The sequence below is a fragment of the Cupressus sempervirens genome, chromosome 5 (genome assembly GCF_028749045.1).
Source record: "Cupressus sempervirens isolate cs-2001-9-10 chromosome 5, ASM2874904v1, whole genome shotgun sequence".
NCBI lineage: Eukaryota > Viridiplantae > Streptophyta > Pinopsida > Cupressales > Cupressaceae > Cupressus > Cupressus sempervirens.
Window position 1 is genome coordinate 225,729,798 of NC_143122.1, and position 23,509 is coordinate 225,753,306.

The following is a 23,509-nucleotide window of genomic DNA, read 5'->3' on the forward strand; positions in this document are numbered from 1 at the left end:
GCTCAACTTGAAGGATAGAGAGCAGAGGTAGCTGAAGCAGAACCAGTACTAGCAAAGTATGTGAGAAGACACTACTCAATAGACTAGATCATTTTCGACAAGGATGCTGGTGTAATAACTAGGAGAAAGGTGAGATAGATAGTGTGTCTACTCTCTCACATGGAGCCTAGAGCTACAAAAGAGGCTTTGAAAGATTGAGACTGGAGAAAGGCCATGAAGGAAGAAATTGATCAAATAGTGAAGAATGATAGACGGACCTTGGTCACTTGACCAGATGACAAGAATGTGAATGGCACAAAATGGGTGTTTCAAAATAAAATGAACGACGATAGAGAGGTAGTCAGAAGCAAGGCCAGACTTGTCTGCAAAGGCGTATGCACAAGAGGAAGGCATAGGCTACAGAGAAACCTTTGCACGAATAGCCAGATTGGAAGGAGTCAGGATACTCCTTGCATTTGCAGTATATCAGATGGATGTAAAGTATGTATTCTTGAATGGAGTTCTAGAAGAGGAAGTTTACATTGATCAGCCTAAGGGGTTTGAGAACGAACAAGGCAAGACTCAAGTATGTAGACTGAAGAAAGCCCTGTATGGACTAAAAATGGCATTGAGAGCATGGTATAAGAGACTGTACTCATACTTGATAAAAATTGGGTTCATAAGAACCAATGATAACTGCAGTCTATACATGAAGCAAGAAACAAAAACAAGTTTTCTGATTGCAAAGATCTTTGTGGATGATCTCATCTTTGGAGGAGATGATAAGTTAAGTGCTGATTTTGCTGAAACCATGAAGGAGTTCGAAATGTCCATGATCAGAGTGTAATGTCCCATACTAGATATACTTAAATATTGGAACAATCACTTCACTCCCTCACAATCTCTCAATCCAAACTTGAATTAAACTCTAAAATGCAGAATATGAACCATATCACTCTGACACAATTATGGGCAACGATGTGCTGCAATGTCTGATATTGCAAAATATATATATGCAATTGATAGTATATTTCTTTTAACAAGGTATATAACTTTCTTTGACTAAGCAGTATGGATATGTAGAGATATTGTCTGGAACCATTAGTTACTAATTCTGATATTTACTTCTATGCTTGCAATGGTGGTACTGTTTGTGATCTCTATCTCTATATACTTGTGTAAATAAAATATTATCAATGACCTTCAGAAAATAAGTAAATTTGTATTCATCTTTGCCTGAGAGGAAGAGAATTCATTGATGATCCCTGCAGAAGGAAATATGAACTTCACTCGTGATATTATCATCACACACAACCAACAACGCAAATCTGTAGGTGATTAGAATTGGCTTGCTTGTATTACTGTTCAGCCCTTTCAATATATTGCCTTTATCTTTGATTCGTATTCCGTAATCCTATGATTGTACATTTGCTTGCTGACACGGTTATACTTCTAACAAAGAAAGCTAGAGAGTCCTCAAGCTGGTGTTACATTTAGATTTACAGACTGTTCTATGTTCTGCTGTGACTGCTATACTCTATTTTCAAATTTTTGGTTGCTCCATGTGTACCTTCTATAAATCCCAATGTTGATTTTATAACTTTAACAGATATGCGATTACAATTATATGTTCTGAAGTAATATTTAAGTGTTGACTGCTTATATATCAACCAGGATAACTATTATCGCCTGCTATCACCAATCTGTAAAAATATCCCATTGTGTGTTGGTTGTCAGGATGTGTCTGGACGCTGAATGCGATGTCTTTCATGGCTACTAGCTTGTCGTAGATTGCCTGTTTTGTGTTTATGTTTTCGATGTATTTCCCTGGATAGTGATGAAATCTATCTTTCTTATATTATGAGTAAGTAACAGAAGAGGTGTCTGTGGAAGCCTCTCTGTATTTGTTTGATGCCAATTATATGTTGCTGCTCAAGATACAGTCAGATCTCTGCCTGCTGAATGTTTACGTTGCTCAATTCTCCTCAATTCTGGTTTTCCAATTCCTTATGCCCCGATAGATCATTCCATGTTTGTTGCTTGCTACAAATCTTGTTACTGACTTGGGTATGTGTGAATTGCTCTCCGGATAGCCTAATGGCCCCCCTTTGTAATTTCCATAATGCTCCCCCTTCTATATCATGTTTGTTGCTTGCTACAAATCTTTTTACTGACTTGGGTATGTGTGAATTGCTCTCTGGATGGGCTAATGGCCCCCTCTGTAATTTCCATAATGCTCCCCCTTTTATATGCCATGAGGAAATGATCGCACCTCTTTGGTAGTACTATAACTTTGAACTGTCATGCCCACTCCTTTGGTAAGGATAATCACATGTTAATACTGGTGTACAGACCACTTAGTTTCTATCCAACATATAATATCAACATTGTTTTGTACAACAATCGCTTTCTCTTTCTAATGTTGTGCTCCAACTTTCGCTGCTTGCATATTGATCCTTATGCTCCCACTTTGTTCATCCAACCTTCTCTATAAAATCTTCAATACCCCCCTATTATATGCCAAGCCTTCCTCCATATATATCATATTCTTTATGAGTCACGACCCTTCATTTAGTTGCTAATATATTTTGTTAATATAAATCTTGAGATTAGTATTACTAAATAAAATATGTAGTACTTATAATTTATTGAATATTATTTAATATTTATAATGTTTATTATTATGTATTATATATTTATATGAATAGTACATATATATTTTTATTAATAATATATTTATATTATTAATATATCATATCTTTTCATTTTTATAATATTGGTAATTTAGTCATCAATTTACTTAAATAATTGATTATTATCAATGCTCGCTCTATTATTAATAATATGTAATTATTATCTTATTAAGTTTATTTATTTATTTTATTACGAATATGTCGAATTCGATCTCTAGAGAGGGGACATGACTGTCCTTCCCTCCCAATATTGCTTGTCCTCAAGCAATTCAAAACCCTTAGTACAAGATGTGTCTTCTTGAGCACAACTTCAATGACCCTGAAATGATAATTGAGGTTAGAATCACACTATAATGTTTGTTGATGAAACCTAAAATACTTCATCATAATATGCAATTTAAAATCGTAATAAATAATTCAAAAGATAGACTTATCTTGATTTCTCCTTTGGTAGGTGTAACTTTGATGGATGCATTGTCAGGACTATAACATCTCCTTCTTAATTGCCTTCTATGTGTTTTGACATACATTAAGAATGATGTGAGTCTTTAACACTCACTAAAAATGTTCATGATGCTCTATACTCAAGAATTTCCTTACTTTTGACACTCATTGGGAATGTTCTTGATTCTTGGTGCTCACTAAGAAACATATACTAGGATATATGAAAACACAAAACATGTTCCAAAATGTATATACATTAGTGAATGAAGACACAATGCGGACACGAAGTATATATTAAGATAATATCTTATACTTTCTATAATAGTCAACTACTTGTCTGTAGTCCGTCTTCCAGTCTAGATAGGAATGTTTCCTATCCTGTCTCTTTTGTCTTCAGTCCAGATAGGAATGTTCCCTATCCTGTCTCTTTTGTCTTCAGTCCAGATAGGAATGTTTCCTATCCTGTCTCTAGTTTTGTTTCTAATTTCGTCTTCAGTCTACGTTGTTTCTTTTAGAAACAACGTCCTTGTAATTCTTTATAAGGAACACATTTGTTCCTCTGTCAATCAATCAATCATCCGGAAATCCGTTAATCTGCCAACTCTTCTTGAATCTTGTAACATGGTATCAGAGCTATTACTTAAATTTTTTCGAAAAAATTTATAATTTCTTCGTGAAATTATTTGTTTAAATTTTTCCAAAATTATTTCTGTTGAATTTCTCTAAAACCCGCTTAGGGTTTTCGGCCTAGAGAAATTCCCGAACTCGGGTCTGCCTGTGTTTGTTCAGCACACTCTAGCCCCATTCGTCCATGCACATCGATCCTTGAAGAAAAATCTGCCATTTTTTATCAAGAAATCTGAAGTCTTTTCAAGCTTTTTTCAGCTAGGGCCTTTTTTTTCGAAACCCTAATTTTTGGGGTCGAAAAAATATTTTGTTTGCAGATTCTTGGTGGGTTTTTCGAGAGCTCAACTGGGTTGTCGTACGTTTGTTCTGCGTGCCTCGATTTTTGTGCCTCAATTTTCGAGCCAGTGGATCCAGAAAACGAGAGTAGATTCCTTCTGGGTTTTTCGAGCTCTCTTTTGGGTCATTCTTTGATTCTTTTGGGTCTTTCGTATTTTTGCCTCGAAGAACGCGCCTTCATAGATTTTCACAGTTTTTCATTGAAAAACGTGCCATGGCATCTCTGACAAATATTCTGCTCGAACATAATTCCAAATTCAATGGTCGCAATTATGGAACCTGGAAGCAGCGCATCATCGCAATCTTTGAATATCGAAACATCGATCAACTTGTTCTGGGTGTTAGGCAGCGTCCGACTTCTCCGGGTCCTGATCAAGGCGAAGCTACATTTTTCGCTTTCTGAATCTATTTCTATTTTTTATGGGTTTGTTGATTTTCTCCTCAAAAATCATTTCAAGTTGTCTGTAATACGCAAGGTTGCGTGAGATTCTAGGTCTGTTGATTTTCTCCTCAAAAATCATTCCAAGTTGTCTGTAATACGCAAGGTTGCGTGAGATTCTGGGTTTGTTGATTTTCTCCTCAAAAATCATTTTCAAGTTGTCTATAATACGCAAGGTTGCGTGAGATTCTGGGTTTTACCGTTTTTTCCACAAAAACGAAGTTTTGTAATTGCAACTTATTTTGAGTCATAGCACTCTTCTGGCAAAGCTTCTTGGTTTCAGCATTCTGTAGATCCAGGGAGGGTCTAAGTTATCATAGAATGTTCCGACATCCGTACGTTGACCATTAAGGGAGGGTATTAAGATAATATCTTATACTTTCTATAATAGTCAACTACTTGTCTGTAGTCCGTCTTCCAGTCTAGATAGGAATGTTTCCTATCCTGTCTCTTTTGTCTTCAGTCCAGATAGGATTGTTTCCTATCCTGTCTCTAGTTTTGTTTCTAATTTCGTCTTCAGTCTACGTTGTTTCTTTTAGAAACAACGTCCTTGTAATTCTTTATAAGGAACACATTTGTTCCTCTGTCAATCAATCAATCATCCGGAAATCTGTTAATCTGCCAACTCTTCTTGAATCTTGTAACAGTATACACATTAATGCATGAAGACATGATGCAGACACGAAGCATACACATGTTAGAAGCTTTGGTAAATTCCTTCCTCGAATTACAATTTTCGTGCTACCGAAGTTGGTGGTGACTAGCTCCTTGACAGACAGACCTGCATCATATGTTAGTACTTCAAAACCATGATAAGAATATTTTTCAATCTTGTATGTCATTAAAATATAAGATCCCTAATTCCCAATTTAATCCCCTTCTTAAGGAGAGGTTGTGATCAGATGCTTAGCTCCTGAGGGAGTGCTTCCTAGGGCTCTAATTAATAGAACAACTCTCCACTAAGCATCATCTTCTCACAATACTTCTCTCTTTAAGACCTTATGGATAATCAATCTTGGTGTATTCATCTTTCATAGGAGAGTTCCTTCTCATCCTAGGCCTTATGGATACCCGCTCTGGGTGTATCCATCCTTGCATATGCATATATATATTGCTTCCTTCAGAGAATATTAGATTCCCTGCCTTACTTAAGAATATTCAATTATAGAATATCTTGCGATGTCCTTCAGAGAGGTTAGCTCTTTGCCTTAATTCCATACTAGGAAACATAACATTCAACTTAGAATGTCCTTGCGTTAATCTTTATTTCCAATTTGATGTAAATGAGGAGTCCTTTACTTCATAACCATGTCCTGATGTGATCTGATATCTGCTATTGCCTATACCTTGCTTGACCCATAATAAATGATATATCTTCGTCACTTAATTGGGTTTGTGATACCCCCTTGGCAACCTTGGATGTTTTTGAGCTGAATTCTTATAATTCCAATTTAAAAATACTTCGTTCTGTTTAGAAATTGTATATGGTTCTTTTATTCTTAGATTATTCTCTTCATTTTTGTGTATATCTTGTATATTCTTCTTCCATAAGTAAAGTACTGGATGTACTTAATAACAATACATAATATAAATATCCTTATAATTCTTATAACATATCTACTTTGCAGATTGCTAGAACTATAGCACAGCTTCCTATTTGTTCTTGATGTATTGTTTGTCTATCCTGATATGGCAATATGGCAATATGGATTGTGTTGTGGTTTCCTTTTAATCACTTATAGGTGTTCATGATTTGATAGTACGAAATATGCTTCAAGTCTTCTCAATCGTTTAGAGCAACAATGTAATCACTACTTCAGATTTACTATGTAAGTATGCAATTGGAATGGTATTTTTCTGATTTCTAACTGTAATTGTATGCTAGTATGGTGACTACTCACAGGGTCAATCCTGTAATGTTCCCGTTATAAAATAAATCATTTATCAAACTATTGTCAATGGGCCGATTGATTTAATTTATTTCGGACCCATTTTATTTTGTTTCCATAGTTTGTGTTGCTGTCGGTTAACTTTGTACACCCAAGTTTTCCCGAAGGGTATTTAAGCACCGTTTGTAAATTGTAGTTAGTATGCATTCTGGATCATTTCTTTATACTGTGAACTCTTGTTTAGGGTTCTCTGTTGTTCGCCATTTTGGAAGTGAAAGATCTTTCCCATTTGGCTTGTGCAGTTTCGGTGGGATTCAACCTTCACCCTATTCCGTCGCTTGTAACACTTCGCTCGGATTTGGCAAATTGGAGCACCATCTTCCGATATATATGGAAAGGATTTTCCATATTCAAGTTTCTGTCATTGTGTCTGATCTACTCGTGTTTTGTATGTACGTTTTTACATTCATTGTTATATCGTGTAGCATCCAGACATTTCTGTGTGGCTCCCTCTTTGCTCGTACAGCCTTCACACATCTTCTACCACACCTGTATCTTCCTTGTTTCCTCCCTCCACTCACCATACGGCTCACTTGGCCATCACCCCATACGCCATCATTCTATCTACCCATACATACGGCAACACTTAACTTAGCGTACGGCCCAACATCGTTTGACCTAGTTAGGCCCTCCACCGTACGACCCTTCTATCAGTCACCCACCATACAACCCACCCTCTTCCCTTGCCTTACAGTACGGACTGTCCTGTACAGCCTTCCATCTATTCATACGTTGGTTATTGCCATCCGTACGCCATTACAATCCCCCCGTACTAGTCACCAAACCACGTACAGAGTCCACCTGGTTGCCAAAATTGTCTGGAGAAATTTTTTTTTGGTTCGTGTATAGGAACAAAATATTACAATGGTATCAGAGCGCTTCGATCCTGCCAGCTTGTGAATAGTGAATAAGAGTTTATAGCTGAAAGAGACAAAGGACACGTTCCGTTGATAGAATGGCTGTCGAACCGGAACCAATAGCTACCGAACTCGTGGCACTACTGAGAGAACTAGCCAAGAATCAGGCACAGATCATTGATACTCAACGACTCATGAAAGAGACTCTCGAAAATGGCAGACTAAAATATCCGGAGAACAAAATGGTCATAGCGTGGACTTAGTGTCGGGTAAATCAAATCCTCCTCCCGCACGTTCTTAACCTTCCATGCCACCTTTCCCCCCACAGATGGAGGCACCACATGGAGGGAAACAACCAACTTTTGAAGAGATGCAAGAACAACTAAGAGAAGACTGGAAGAATGCGAATTTTGAGGGCGATATATCCAACAAAGATTACGTGGATCTGAGAATGAGATATTCGGAAGGCAAAAACCGAGGATACTTTAACGATGATCTCAGAAGAAAGTTGAGTAAAGTAAATTTGTCTCCATTTGACGGATCTGGATCCATATCTGCACAAGTGTGGGTAATGAAGGCCGATACTTACTTCCAGCTGAATCCTATGCCGAAAGAAGCAATCAAATTTGCGGCACTGCACTTGGAGGGAGTTGCGCATGAATGGTGGCATCACGACATCATCACACTGTTCAATCTTGGATTGGTCGACCAGTACATTGCAAAATTTCAGAAACTCTCTGTTTTGGTCACGATCATTTTTGAAAGATGGATAGTGCTCTTCATGGTCAGACTGATAGAACCACTAAAAGGTTGGATAAAAGGGTTCAATCCTGCCACTTTGTCGGAGGCTATTAAGAAGGCATGGAGCATGGCATCATCACCGACGTCATCCTCTCGAAGTTACTCACACCACAAATAACTGGTGTTTCTGAGGTACAAAGATAATAAACCTCCGCCCAAGAAGCCGTCATCGGACGAAGCTACCTGACTTGAACTCCCAAGGAAGAAATTATGTTTCAATGGCAAGGGACCATGGGAACTTGGCCACAGATGCCTCGGAAAAGAAAAAATACACTATATTGAGGTTGTGTCCGATGATGAGGATGAACAGGAAGAAATGCTTGCCGAAGACAACCAACATCACGATGACATGAACATGGTTAGTTTGAACCGTATAGAAAGAATTGCCGCTTTGGTATGATGCGGAGGAACTATTGCCCTAACTGGTAGCCCGAGGTGCACAGTTTTTCGTGTACAGGGTACCCTTCGAGGACAAAGGGTTATGGTGATGCTGGATAGCGTAGCCACTCTAAATTTCATAAACTCATCTTTGGTGAAGTGAAGAGGTCTACCTACGGAGACGCATGCAAGATTTCAAGTCAAGGTTGCCAAAGGGACTCTTCTGCCATGCACGCACCTTGTTCCTCGGCTAAGTATCACAATGGCGAATCACACAGTGACCGAGGATCTCTTCATAGTGGACCTTGATGATATGGGGTTATTCTAGGCATCCAGTGGATGGAGACACTTGATGAATACACTCAGAGTTTCAAATGGATGGATTTCACTTTTGTTGTGAATGGAAAGAAGATTTTTCTTCGCGGAATGGCAAATGAGGGTCCGAAGGAAGTTTTTGAGCATCGGATGGAGGCAATTTTTCGGCGTGATGACGTTGCTTGGGCTGCACATTGTTTTGTTTCGATAGGACCTATAAAAGGGCAACAAACACCTCTCCAGGATGACAATCTCTAGAAGATTTTGAGCAACTATGATAAAGTTTTTATAGACATTCCTGCCGACATACCACCGCATCGAGGGTTTGAGCATACAATCGAGTTGGAAGCAGGAGCCAAACCGGTCATAACCACACTATACTGCCATCCCAAGAAGTTCAAAGATGAGATTGAAAAGACGATTCAAGAATTGATAGAGAAAGGATGGATCCGTCCCACGCCCTTTCGCGTAGTCGGTGGTATTGGTCAAAAAGGATGGGACGATGCACATGTGTGTGGACTACCGTGCGTTGAACAAAAAAACAATAAAGAATAGATATCCCATTCAAAGGATAGATGAGTTGTTGGATGAATTACATGGTGCAATCTATTTTTCGAAAATAGATCTCTATTTCGGACACCATCAGATCCGCATGAGGGAGGAAGACGTAGAAAAGACAGCCTTTTGTTGTCACTATGGGCATTATGAATTTTTGGTCTTGCCATTTGGATTGACAAGTGCACCTGCTACATTTCAATCATGCATGAATCGCATCTTCAACAAACAATTGTGTAAGTACTTATTGGTATTTTTTGATATCTTATTTATAGCAGGACATGGGAGGAGCACCTGAAGCACCTGGAGGAAGTCCTAAGGATCATGAAGGAACAATCTTTGTTCGCCAAGCAATCAAAGTGTGAATTTGGTATGACAGAAATATTGTATTTGGGGCATGTTGTCAGTAAATATGGAGTCCAAGTTCATCCAGAGAAGATTCAGGCTATTCTTGATTGGCCTCCCCCAAAATCACTCTCAGAATTGCGAGGATTTTTTGGACTGTGCAGTTATTACTGGAGGTTCATTAAAGGATTCTCTCAGCTCAGTGCACCCTAAACGAATCTTACAAGGAAGGGTTCCTTCCAGTGGAACGAAAAGGCACAACTCACTTTTGATAGACTGAAAAAGGAAATGAGCACTTGTCTCGTACTTGCATTACCTGATTTCACTCGACCATTCATTTTGGAGTGTGACGCATCCAGAGACGGCATTGGCGTGGTATTGATGCAGGATAGACACCCCATAGCTTATGAAAGCAGGAAACTTACAAAAACGGAACATTTATATTCCATCTACGACAAAGAAATGTTAGCCATCGTACATGCACTGACCAAGTTTCTGCAGTATCTGGTGGGTGCCAAGTTTGTCGTCCGTATGGATCACAACAGTCTGAGATATTTTTTGGAGAAATGGGAGTTGAACGAGAGGCAACAAAAATGGGTAAGCAAGGTTTAGGCTTTTGATTTTGACATTGAATATGTGAAAGGGAAGAATAATGTGGTTGTAGATGCCTTGTCCAGGAAACCCACCATCTACTCACTAAACTAGATTTCAACTGACTGGAAGACACATCAATTGGTAGAATACTCCAAAAACACATTTGCCTGTGAGCTAATGGATGACAACACCTAGGATGATTGGTACAGAGTGGTGGATGACATTATCTACTATAAGAATCAGATATTTTTAGTGCCAGAATCCAAATTGAAGCAGAAAATCTTGAAGGAAGTACACGACTCATCTTTGGTAGGACACCCGGGTTTCCTCAAAACTTACAGAAGTCTCTAGGAGAGGTTTTCATGCAAAGGACTTAAAGGGGGATACGTTGCAGTATGTAAGAGAGTGTGCGATTTGCCTGTAGAACAAATCTGAACATACTCTACCTGTCGAGTTACTGCAACCTCTGCCAATTCTAGAACATAAGTGGGAAAGTATCTCGATGGATTTCATGACGAGGCTTCCCAAGGTGAACAGAAATGATTATATTTTCATGGTGGTTGACAGATTGACAAATTATGTGCATTTCTTCACCATCCCCTTAGATCTTTAGGCCGCACAAGTTGCCAATTTGTTTTTTAGAGAAGTCTTTCGTCTGCACGGGTTATCCCGAAACATTGTCAAGGATCAGGATGGGTGATTCATTAGTATCTTTTGGACAGAACTATTTCGGATGGCAGAGACAAAATTGTCACCAAGTACTAGTTACCACCTGCAGACAGAAGGACAAACGAAGATTGTGAACAAGTGGCTCGAAGGTTACTTTTTAACTGCGTTTTGGCACAACGAGTGTGTCAAATGGATACATCTAGGGGAATATTGCTACAATACCACATACCACATGTCCATCGGAATGGCACCATTCAAAGCTCTGTAGGGTACAAATCCCTTTCCTTCATCGACATAGTTTTGGGTGATAGCCGCGCACCACGGGCGAGGGACTAGCTTCAGGAGGGACAGTACATATTGAGATGCTTGAAGGAAAATTTACAGCGGGCACAAAATCAACAGAAGATGTACACCAACAGACACAGACTGGAGAGGAGTTTCGAATTAGGGGACTTGGTTTATCTTAGGCTCCAACCATATCGGCAATCCTCACTAAAGGAAAAGGGAAAAGAAAAACTGAAACCACGATTCTATGGCCCTTATCATGTAACTCATCACATTGGTGAAGTTGCCCATGAGCAGGAACTTTTGGAGAGTAGCCGTATTCATAATGTCTTCCATGTTTCTTGTCTGAAGAAAGCCGTAGGGTAGAATGTCACAGTTGCATCCGACCTTCCACCACTCAATGAAGAAGGAAAGCTTATATTGGAACCGGCTGAGATCATCGAAGTACGTGAAAAGACACTACGAAACTACACTGTGAAGGAATACTTGGTACGTTGACGACACCTACCGTTGGACGACGCGATGTGGGAGGGCGAGCACATTCTCCAACACCCAGCATTGCATTTGCTTGAGGATAAGAAAAATTTGGGACGAGAGGACTATAATGTTCCCGTTATAAAATAAATAATTTATCAAACTACTATCAATGGGCTGATTGATTTAATTTATCTTGGACCCATTTTATTTTGTTTCCGTAGTTTGTGTTGCTATTGGTTAACTTTGTACGCCCTCGGAAGTTTTCCCGAAGGGTATTTAAGCACAGCTTGTAAATTGTAGTTAGTATGCATTTTGGATCATTTCTTTATACTGCAAACTCCTGTTTAGGGTTCTCTGTTGTTTGCCATTTTGGAAGTGAAAGATCTTTCCTATTTGGCTTATGTAGTTTCAGTGGGATTCAACCTTCACCCTATTCCGTCGCCTATAACACTTCGCTCGGATCTGGCAAATTGGAGCACCATCTTCTGGTATATATGGAAGGGATTTTTCATATTCAAGTTTCTGTCATTGTGTTTGATCTACTCATGTTTTGTATGTACGTGTTTACATTCATTGTTATACCGTGTAGCATCCAGACATTTCTGTGTGGCTCCCTCTTTGCTTGTACGGTCTTCACACATCTTTTGCCACACCCGTATCTTCCTTGTTTCCTCTCTCCACTCACCGTACGGCTGACCTGGCCATCGCCCCATAGGCCATCATTCTATCTACCCATACATACGGCAACATTAAACTTAGCGTATGGCCCGACACCGTCTGGCCTAGTTAGGCCCTCCACCGCACGACCCTCCTATCAGTCACCCACCATACGGCCCACCCTCTTCCCTTGCCATACGGTACGGACTGTCCCATACAGCCTTCCATTTGTCTGTACGTTGGTTACCGCTATCTGTACGCCATTACAATCCCCCCATACTAGTCTCCAAATCATGTACGGAGTCCACTTGGTTGCCAAAATTGTCTAGAGAAAAAATTTTCTGGTTCGTGTACAGGAACAGAATATTACAAATCCAATACTCGATATGTTCGTAAGACAAATTTGTCCACATGATGGCTGTAGATGCTAAAGCAATATCTAATTCTCTTTTACCATACTCTTTGTGGTCTAGAGAGGATTAGTATTATCTACAAATATATGAGACACAAAATTAGTAGCATCTTCAAATTCCATTCGTTCTGTCCAAGGACCCAAGCCGCATAGATATGTCACTGTTTCCAAGGTGTTACTCGGGCAGCTTAGTTATGGATTATACCTCCACCTGTTAGAGTTTGAATAGTCTTCAATCTTTATGAGTTCTCAGTGGATGATCTAAATGTTGATCATCCACAGCCGTGTCACGAATGCTTTTCATTGCTTTATGCTTTTGGATTCAGATATCTGTTGTCTAAAATAAATGGTTCCTCTTATTATCGCTTACCGTTTGGTCTATCTATTAAATGCTGTTGTATATTCCTAGATTCTTGTAGAGATATTGTCTGGAACCATTAGTTACTAATTCTGATATTTACTTCTATGCTTGCAATGGTGGCACTGTTTGTGATCTCTATCTCTATGTACTCGTGTAAATAAAATATTATCGATGACCTTCAGAAGATAAGTAAATTTGTATTCATCTTTGCCTGAGAGGAAGAGAATTCATTGATGATCCCTTCACAAGGATGTATGAACTTCACTCGTGATATTATCATCACACAACCAACAATGGAAATCTGTAGGTGATTCGAATTGGCTTGCTTGTATTATTGTTCAGCCCTTTCAATATATTGCCTTTATCTTTGATTTGTGTTCCCTAATCCTCTGACTGTACATTTCCTTGCTGACATGATTATACTTCTAACAGAGAAAGCTAGAGATTCCTCAAGCTGGTGTTACATTTAGATTTACAGACTGTTCTGTGTTCTGCTGTGACTGCTATGTTCTATTTCCAAATTTTTGGTTGCTCCATGCGTACCTTCTATATATCACAATGTTGATTTTATAACTCTAACAGATATGCGATTACAATTATATGTTCTGAAGTAATATTTAAGTGTTGACTGTTTATATATCAATCAGGATAACTATTATTGCCTGCTATCACCAATCTGTAAAAATATCCCATTGTGTGTTGGTTGTCAGGATGTGTCTGGACGCTGAATGCGATGTCTTTCATGGCTACTAGCTTGTCGTAGATTGCCTGTTTGGTCATTTTCTACGTTTTCAATGTATTTCCTGGATAGTGATGAAATCAATCTTTCTTATAGTATGAGTAACAGAAGAGGTCTTTGTGGAAGCCTCTTTGTATTTGTTCGATGCCAATTATATGTTGCTGCTCAAGATACAGTCAGATCTCCGCCTGCTGAATGTTCATGTTGCTCAATTCTCCTCAATTCTGGCTTTCGAACTCCTTACGCCCCGATAGATCGTTCCATGTTTGTTGCTTGCTACAAATCTTGTTAATGACTTGGGTATGTGTGAATTGCTCTCCGGATAGCTTTATGTCCCCCTCTGTAATTTTCATAATGCTCCCCCTTTTATATCATGTTTGTTGCTTGCTACAAATCTTGTTACTGACTTGGGTATGTGTGAATTGCTCTCCGGATAGCCTAATGGCCCCCTTTGTAATTTCCATAATGCTCCCCCTTTTATATGCCATGAGGAAATGATTGCAACTCTTTGCTAGTACTAACTGTCACACCCACTCCTTTGGTAAGGATAATCGCATGTTAATACCAGTGCATATACCACTTAGTTTCTATCCAACATATAATATCAACATTGTTTTGTACAATCAATCGTTCCCTCCTAATGTCGTGCTCCAACATTCGCTGCTCGGATATTGATCCTTATGCTCCCACTTTGTTCATCCAACCTTATCTATAAAATCTTTAATTCCCCCCTATTATATGCTAAGCCTTCCTCCATATATATCATATTCTTTATGAGTCATGATGCTTCATTTAGTCGCTACTATATTTTGTTAAAATAAATCTTGAGATTAATATTATTAAATAAAATCTGTAGTACTTATAATTTATTGAATATTGTTTAATATTTACAATGATTATTATGTATTATATATTTATATGAATAGTATATATATATATATATTTTTATTAATTATATATTTATATTATTAATATATTTTTTATTTTTATTTTTATATAATATTGGTAATTCATTCATCAATTTACATAAATAATTGATTATTATCAATGCTTACCCTATTATTAATAATATGTAATTAATATCTTATTAAGTTTATTTATTTATTTATACTACGGATAGGTCGAATTTGATCTCTAGATAGGGGACATGACACGGAGAAATCAAGTTCTTCATTGGACTTCAAGTGCCCTAGTTAAGAGGAGGAATCTTAATAGGGCAGACTAAATATTTGAAAGAAATATTGAAGACGTTTGGTATGGGGGAGGCAAAACTGGTAGGTACTCCAATTGTAACGGGTTGGAAGCTATCAAAACAAAACGAAAGCCTTGAAGTGAATGAGACGCTTTATGATCCATGATTGGTAAACTGCAGTATGTGATGCACAGCAGACCAGACATAGTAAAAGTGGTTAGATTAGTGGCTTGATTTTTGGCCGACCCAAAGGAATCACATATGATAGCTGTAAAGAGGATCTTCAGGTATCTAAAGGGCACTAAAGAGTATGGCCTATGGTATCCTCGCAAAGGTAACTTTGAGCTTAAAGTCTTTACGGATGCTGATTGGGCGGGGAACATAGATGATAGAAAGAGCACAATTGGGGGTGCATTCTTTCTTGGAGGAAGAATTGTTGCTTGGACCAGGAAGAAGCAGAATTACGTCTTGCAGTTGACGACTGAAGTAGAATATGTTGCTGCCACAATGAATTACACTCAGGTTGTTTGGATCAAACAACTTCTTGAAGGAATTTAAGAGAAAATCGAGGAACCAATTGTTATCAACTGTTATAACAATAGTGTGATCAATATATCTAAGAATCTGGTTATGCTCTCAAAGACAAAGCACATATCCATCAAGTACCATTTTCTGAGGGAACAGTGCAAGAAAAATAAGTCAGGTTGGAATATGTACCAACCAAGGAGCAATTGGCTGATATCTTTACAAAGCCTCTTCAGAAGGATACCTTCGAAAATCTAAGAGATAGGTTAGGGGTCTTACCCCTATCCAACTTGAAGTAAACTTAGGAAGGCAGGCCATTAATCTATGATCAAGAAACGAAGAAGTCTAAAGGTGGATTGATTAGAACAAGGGACTACTCCATAGGGGGAGCAGTTGAGAGATTAGAAAATATGGTCACCTTTGGCATTGCTGTCAAATGGGGAGAAGTTGAGAAGAGCAAAATACAATATCTCAGTGGGAGGTGATGAAAGAAGGAAAGCAAGGCATCAAAACAGTGAGTGCCAAAATGACTAAGTGTTGCCATCAATCTCAAAGGGGGAGATTGTTGGCCTAAGTGTTTTGAAGACTAACTAGTAGCCTGGCTGGTAGGCCTAGTCAAAGGTGTTGTCATTGATGTCAAACACATACGAAGGAACCAAGACTAGTAGAGAGGAATGACCGGCAAACACATTCTTGTGCGACTTTAGTTCACAAGGGTGAATCAGAGTAGAGAAGATGTGTGAGCACAACAGAGGCAATGACATAGGTGATCCACGTAGACGAAGTATGGTGAGTGAAGTTGGCATAAGTAGAAGGAGGCAAAGCAGAGGAGTGAGCAGATAAATCAGTGAGTTGGATCGGCTAGATCAGCAAGGTGAGCATGAAGCAACATACATGAAGAGGGAGAGTGCACCCCACATTGTATGTAATGGTGATGGGGGAATGGATTGAGTAATAGTCGAAAGAATTCAAATTTGAATTCTTTCCAACATTAGCAAGTCATCAAGGAGACATGATACCCTTGACTCTTGTACGAACATGCTACCTCTGACAAGAGCGGCATACTATTCCATTGAAAAGTTGAGCTATTAGTAGGGATGAGAATTCAAATTCAAAATTCATACATTAGGGCTTCCAAGCGAAGTTGAAAGAAAGTATAAGAGGAGGAAGAGTTGAATGAGGAAAGGTTAGATTACCGAGTGATTAGCTGAAGAGCCAGAAGAGCTGAGCTAAGTGGAATCTCAAGGAGTGAAGAATAGTGATAAGAGAAGGCAATGTTGGATCAGCAGTCTGAGGGCCATTCCTAGGGGATAGTGGGGAAGGCAATGTATATATGAAGAGAGAAAGAGAGAGATTCAAATTTCTACATGTTAATGAACAATAGTATAACTGATACTGCTATAATGATGTTGGATGATTTCTACAAAATCCTTCAAAAAGAAATTGTTCACCCTTTTACAGAATACTTGACCATGGAAGATGCATTGACTTTAATCCTTTTTGCAAGTGACAATAATAATTGACTCTAATATCATATCAAGAATTTTGATGTTATAGATTTTTTTGAATAATGAAATCAGAAATACAAATTAATAAATTATTGCCAGTTGTTAAATTTTAATAGCCTTTATAGGAAATAGGAATTTCAAATTTTAATCATTGACTATATGTTGCTGCTGTAACTTGTATCAACACTTTTTTATTTCTATGTATTTTGAGTTACTCTTTCAATGATTATGTATATGATATAAAAAAACGTGTCTCTTGCAGAGACATGACATGTCTCTTATTAATATTTTAACTCACATTAGTTATTGCTTTAACATATATCACAAATGATAATTTCTCAATATATTATCATGATTATAATATATGATTATAAATTATGTATATGTGTGTGTGTGTGTGTGTGTGTGTGTAACACACATATTTATATGTACACACACAAATACATATACACATATACACACACACAAATATATATACATATACATATGCATAATATATCTCATATGTATAATATATACATATATATTATATCTACTTAATAATTTATTATCAATAATAATAATGCTTTATGATAATAATAGTGAAGGATAGATAACAAATGTTTAAGGCCTATAGGCCATTCAAACATTTGTTTTCATTGATCAGAATCATTCGGTCAAAGCGACAATCATTAACACTCCCTCTTAACTAGGGAGGATGACAAACAACACATTGTTTTACTATTACCTCATAATAACATCAAGAGTATGTGGTATGCCTAAGAATATCAATCATATGATATTCACCATACTCATATCTTTTCTTGTTATGTACACTAACATCATGTCTTATGATGTCTACCATAGAAGATATCTGCTCATGGCATATCTATAGATACTACGTCTCATAGTATCCACCATGACATATCTCAGTATTATAACTTATTGTACTTGCACACTGCTTAGTTAATTACATACAAGATATGAACTTACATGATCTCCCATAGACATCAATGATATGACATCCAGCATGATAGTAGGTTAAACTATTGTTGAGGTTGTCACCTTACAATAGTAACCACAATCAAACATCATTGAAAGATCATCACCTTTCATGATGTTTTTGCCAAATCATGTAGTAACTCACATGACATCCACCATGGATCAAATTAGAGGGTAGATCCACCATGAATATTCCCGGAGGGTGGAACAAGCTTTTTCACCTCAAATTTCTCTCTTACAGAGGAGGACGTATTAAAGTAATCTCAGGTAATCACTGATGCTGAGGCTTCCGCTCAAGAAGTGCTCTAATCCATAACTCCAAGGTTGTCTTCAGTAATGTACAAACTTCACTTTGGCAAAAGGCTTGGAGAAAATGTCGGTTGTCATATCTTTAGTGATAATGCACTTTGAATGAAAAACGGTCCAAATATCCATCTATTGTTTAGGCATTCACATAAAGGCCTTTAAGTCTACACACATGGAACTTCATCTTGTGAATCATAGTCCTCTGACTGTTATAGTTTCTCGATCACTAGAGAATCCATCTCGACATGGTCTACTCTCTCTGAATAAATATGACCAAGATCCTCAAAAGTCAACTGAAGCATAAACTCTATCTGCTCCCTTTGTCACATAAGCATACCTTGATTCATAGTTACATGAATGAATGTATTAAACTGTGGATTTATCCTCAGCCTTGGCAACACTAGGCATTCAAGATAATGTGGTTCCCTTCTGAAGCTTCAAGTACATGCAACAACCTCCTGACATCATTGTCCAAGGTTTCCTCTAATGAAATGTTAGGCTCCCTCTTATTATAGAAGAATACTCAAAATTGCAATCATAGAAGATATCTTGCTCCAATAACCTCACTTATCTAGCATGATCAACATATGACTACGGAATCCTAGATCCAACACCACTTTGAAGCTACTATCAAAAGATTGAGTCCTGCACAATATTTTGGTAGCATGCTGAACGCACCATTCTTTTTTTCCTGCAATAACATCTCCGGAGACGAAGGAAACAATCAAGGCAAATAGCTCTTACTGTAAATAAATGAATACATATAAGAGAGAGACTACAATGAGCAAATAAATGTAATAATCAGGATAATAAAATACTTATCTAGCAAATGCTCATCGACATCCTTATTGATGTAATTTGCTCCTTTTCTTCCAAACTAAGGTCAATTTTCTTATAGGGTTCTTTTTAAGTTAGCATAGTGGGAGCTTCCTTCAGTTCACAACTCTGGTATCATTGATCTTACTAGAAAGGGCATCTGGACATTATCCAACACCTCCTCCCATCTCTGAATAACTTGGTTCTTTCCACGAGAGATTGCTCCAACATATCAGACTGCTCAACCAAATTTAAGTTCAAGTACTTTTACTGGAGTTCTTGATGTCTCCTTATCAAGTCTCCAATCACTTTATTGTGGCAAATTTAGTTCCTTCAGAGCATTCCTGCTGAGCATACACTCTAATTGTTGTGTTCCAAGACACTTCATCATGTTCAAGCATTTTGTCCAAACACTCATTTAGCATCCTCCATTCTTGTACACTTACAATACATGTCTACCAATTTCCAACAAAGACATTTGTGTCCATCTCAGATACTATAACATAACCATGAAGACACTTGACATTAGGATGTCTGAGAAGAGCTTCATAACTTCTTTACTATTTCCAAGATTACTCTACATCCTCCTGAAGATTCACTGATGCTCAAAACTGGATACCGCAGCAAGATTCCTCTGTTCCGTGAAGGTTTGATCAAGCAAATACAAAATCATGATGTCATTCATATTCATAAATGCTTGCAGCAATACCAAGAATTAGTGTGCAAAAGATAGCAGCTTCCCCTTATTTTCAAGGCACATGAATTGTATAGGTAATTATATAAAATCAATATGCCCAGTTTCGAAACTTCATTTATGTATTCCACATACACAACCACAGAAATCAAACTATTACATGCTCACATAGTACTGAAAGTCTTCAAGCTAATCTCTTTGCATGTATTGTCTAACTTATGCTCAACCAACTATTATAATCTCTTTTATATGTTTTGTGAAGTTGCAATAGGCATTGCTGCTTGCAGAATGACATGACATCGTCATAAATATATTTGTCTATGTGTGCTTATCTGATTGATCCTTGGTATACATTGACTTTAATGTCTTTTGACGATAATTTATGCACTTGACTCTATGTCATAAATTTGTCTGTTTTACATGACATTATTGTTTAGTCTACTCTTTGTAGGGTCACCAACCATACTATACTTCTCCCATTTATATGGTTACTGACTGAATATTTTAATGTATGCAATATTTAGTTCATCTGAATTCCTGATATGAACTGCTCTAATGAAGGTCATATCACCCTGGCAACTTAAGACCAATCTGAAGTCACTTTCATTCTTCTCCATGTCGATGAAATTTAGGATATCCTGACGGTAGCAGCAAGATCAAGTTGAACTAGACTTCACAAAGTCTGTCATATTCTTGAATATTTTTAATACTATGTATATGCGTCCACACAATTGCAGTATATAAATGCAATTCTTTGTAATTCCATTTTTAGTTCTTGTGTATGGACTAAGAGAGCATTCTTCTCAAGGTCATTCAAATGATCGGCTCAGTGCAGTATACAGTGGATTTGGCAAACATTCTCTTGTACTATAGTAGGTGTCCAAAGATTCTTCTCTCAGCAACATGTATAGCTGCTCTTCAATTGCTCTATGGAATTGTAATAATTGAATTGCTTTTAACATGATTGTACAATCTTTTCTAATAATGTAATGGAGTATAATCATTTCTAATAATGTAATGGATGACGTTTCTATGGCCTCTTCCAATTGGTCTTGAAGTTGTTACAATTTTCGGAGATAATTATTATCCTGAGACCCAATACAATATCTAACTGCTCCTCTTCATTCCATGTATTCCAAAACTGTAAGAGTCGTACTTGGCTTGGTGCTCTTGTCTTTACAGTGTGAATACTGACTAATAATCAACTACAACCAGGTGTTGGTGGATTAAACACTGTAAACATCCACTGGTTACCCTGTCCAACATTAGTGGACAATCATATGAACCCCTCCAATCTGCATACCTTCAATCTCCAACCTGAGCTAGTTGAGGAACCATGTATTTCTATTGTATTATGCAGAGACAACGATCATAGTATATGTAGTGGTGGATGACTGCTGACAGAGAGGGACAACTTCGTATTCCTCCTGCAAGCAGTCTTTAACATCTCCACATTTCACTGTATTCTGCCTGACACCTTTGTTCTTCTATTGATACTGCTAATGACATTATAACTGGTGGCTCTCCTTAACTTCAAGTTGTGAATCTTTGAACACTGTGACAGCCCAGCAATATTCCTTCAGGACACCTGTTGGAAAGAATATCATTAATTAGGATCTGACATGGCTTTAAAAAATCAGTGCTTATACTCTATAGTGCTATGCACCAAATTGAAACTTTCTTCTGTGTTTCCAGTACGACAAATATCAAATATATGTATCAGTGAATATAATGGTCTAAGAAGTCGTAAGTCCCAGACTCTCGCTTCAATATGCTTAAAACGGTGCTTTGATTGAAGACTGGAACCGGAGATATTGAATAAGAACCTTTGGCTGGAAATAATGTCGTCACCTGTCAATTTCAGGCAAGTTTAAGAAGCTGTGATTGTTACCACTGTCTCAACTAACAAAGTTTTATATGATTTGGTTGGTCTTCGAACTGGTTATCTCTGCTACACAAACACAAAAAAAATGCTTATCTGGAATCTGCCTTATTATTTCCCCATCCCAGAATATTTTAATTGACACTGGTAGTCGACATTAAGAAATTATTGATCATCGTTCCACAGCCACATTCACGTCGTCCCATTGTTCGCCATCATCTGTATTTCATGTGTCAATGTATTGGTGTTCTAAAGAAAGGATTCATAAGTTTTTTTCACCTAGCCAAATTTAATATTTCACGCTGGATGAATTTGGAGTCGCTTGATGTTGGCTTATCCTGTGATTGATTCTATAAATTCCTTGACAGGCTAGTTCTTTATCCTTGCTTCAGACATGTTTTCAGTAAACGACCTCCTCTGATACCATGTTAAATTTTAATAGCCTTTATAGGAAATAGGAATTTCAAATTTTAATCACCGACTATATGTTGCTGCTGTAACTTGTAACAACACTTATTTATTTCTGTGTATTTCAAGGTACTCTTTCAATGAATATGCATATGATATAAAGAGGCATGCCTTTTATTAATATCTTAACTTACATTAGTTATTGCTTTAACATATATTACAAATGATATTTGCTCAATGTATTATCATGATTATAATATTTATTATCAATAATAATAATCCTCCATGATAATAATAGTGAATGATAGATATCAAATGTTTAAAGTCTATAGGCCATTCAAACATTTGATTTCATCGATTGGAATCATCCTATCGAAGCTACAATCATTAACACCAGTGTTAACTGTTATATCATTATCTATGAATCTGAATTGTGATATTTTTGTTGCTACCATTGCTATTACGATTGACTTAATTGCTGCTGTACTGTTGTTCATGATATATTTAATGCTGCTGTCATTGTATATAGTCAAGTCTTTTTTCTTATTGTCATGAATAACTTTTATTTACAACATTATAAAAAATTGCTTCTCTGTAGTTCAGCTGTTGTCAGGATGGTTAGGGAATTTTGTGGAATCCCCAGCTGCCTTGGGGATGGCCAAGTGTCCCCTAACTGTTTCCCCACATCCCTGGAACACCTAAGGGGATGGATAGGGAAACGGATTGGAGTTGGGAGGTGGGGATGCCACATGGAACACAGCTATATTAATAATATGCATTTTGAACACTTGCTTGCAGTGAAGGTGGACTGTGGCCACAGCTGAACTTAAATGTACGGTTTGAGCCTGTTGTAAATTGTGGCAATGTGGTTAGCAGACAGGTAATACCTTATAGCTTATTGCTTAAGCAAATGGATTGTGTTTTTGATTGATTGGGCAATTCCTATTGGAGATCTCTAGGATGAAATCCTCAATGATTTACCACTTGAGAGCTAATCTCATTTGACAAATGTGTTGGATCTTTATTTCCAAGTAAGCAAATAAATTTTCATTGTATTTTTGTGATAAGAGCAGTCTCTGCCAGCATTTATGGATTCCAAAGCTTTTTTTGCTGGCTTCCTCAACTTCCATGGTAAGATAAACATCTGTGTTTTAATTATGAGTTGTATTTAAAAAACATAATATGCTACAGAGACAAATGACAAATCCACTAGGATAAATAAATATCTACTTAATTATGCTAGCAATAGATACAATTGAAAACTCTGATGGTGATCACATATGTA

General features: G+C 37.5%; 1 protein-coding gene across 4 annotated transcripts in view; it reads left to right on the forward strand.

Moving 5' to 3' along the window:
* LOC149555253 (uncharacterized) overlaps positions 1–23,509 on the forward strand; it is a 59,067-nt gene that overhangs the window by 34,841 nt on the left and 717 nt on the right. For all 4 annotated transcript variants that reach the window (XM_089829368.1, XM_089829369.1, XM_089829366.1 and 1 more), the window contains 2 exons: positions 23,023–23,104; positions 23,298–23,355. In XM_089829368.1, the coding sequence (XP_089685494.1) occupies positions 23,023–23,104; positions 23,298–23,355 (140 nt within the window). The remainder of the gene's footprint in view (positions 1–23,022; positions 23,105–23,297; positions 23,356–23,509) is intronic.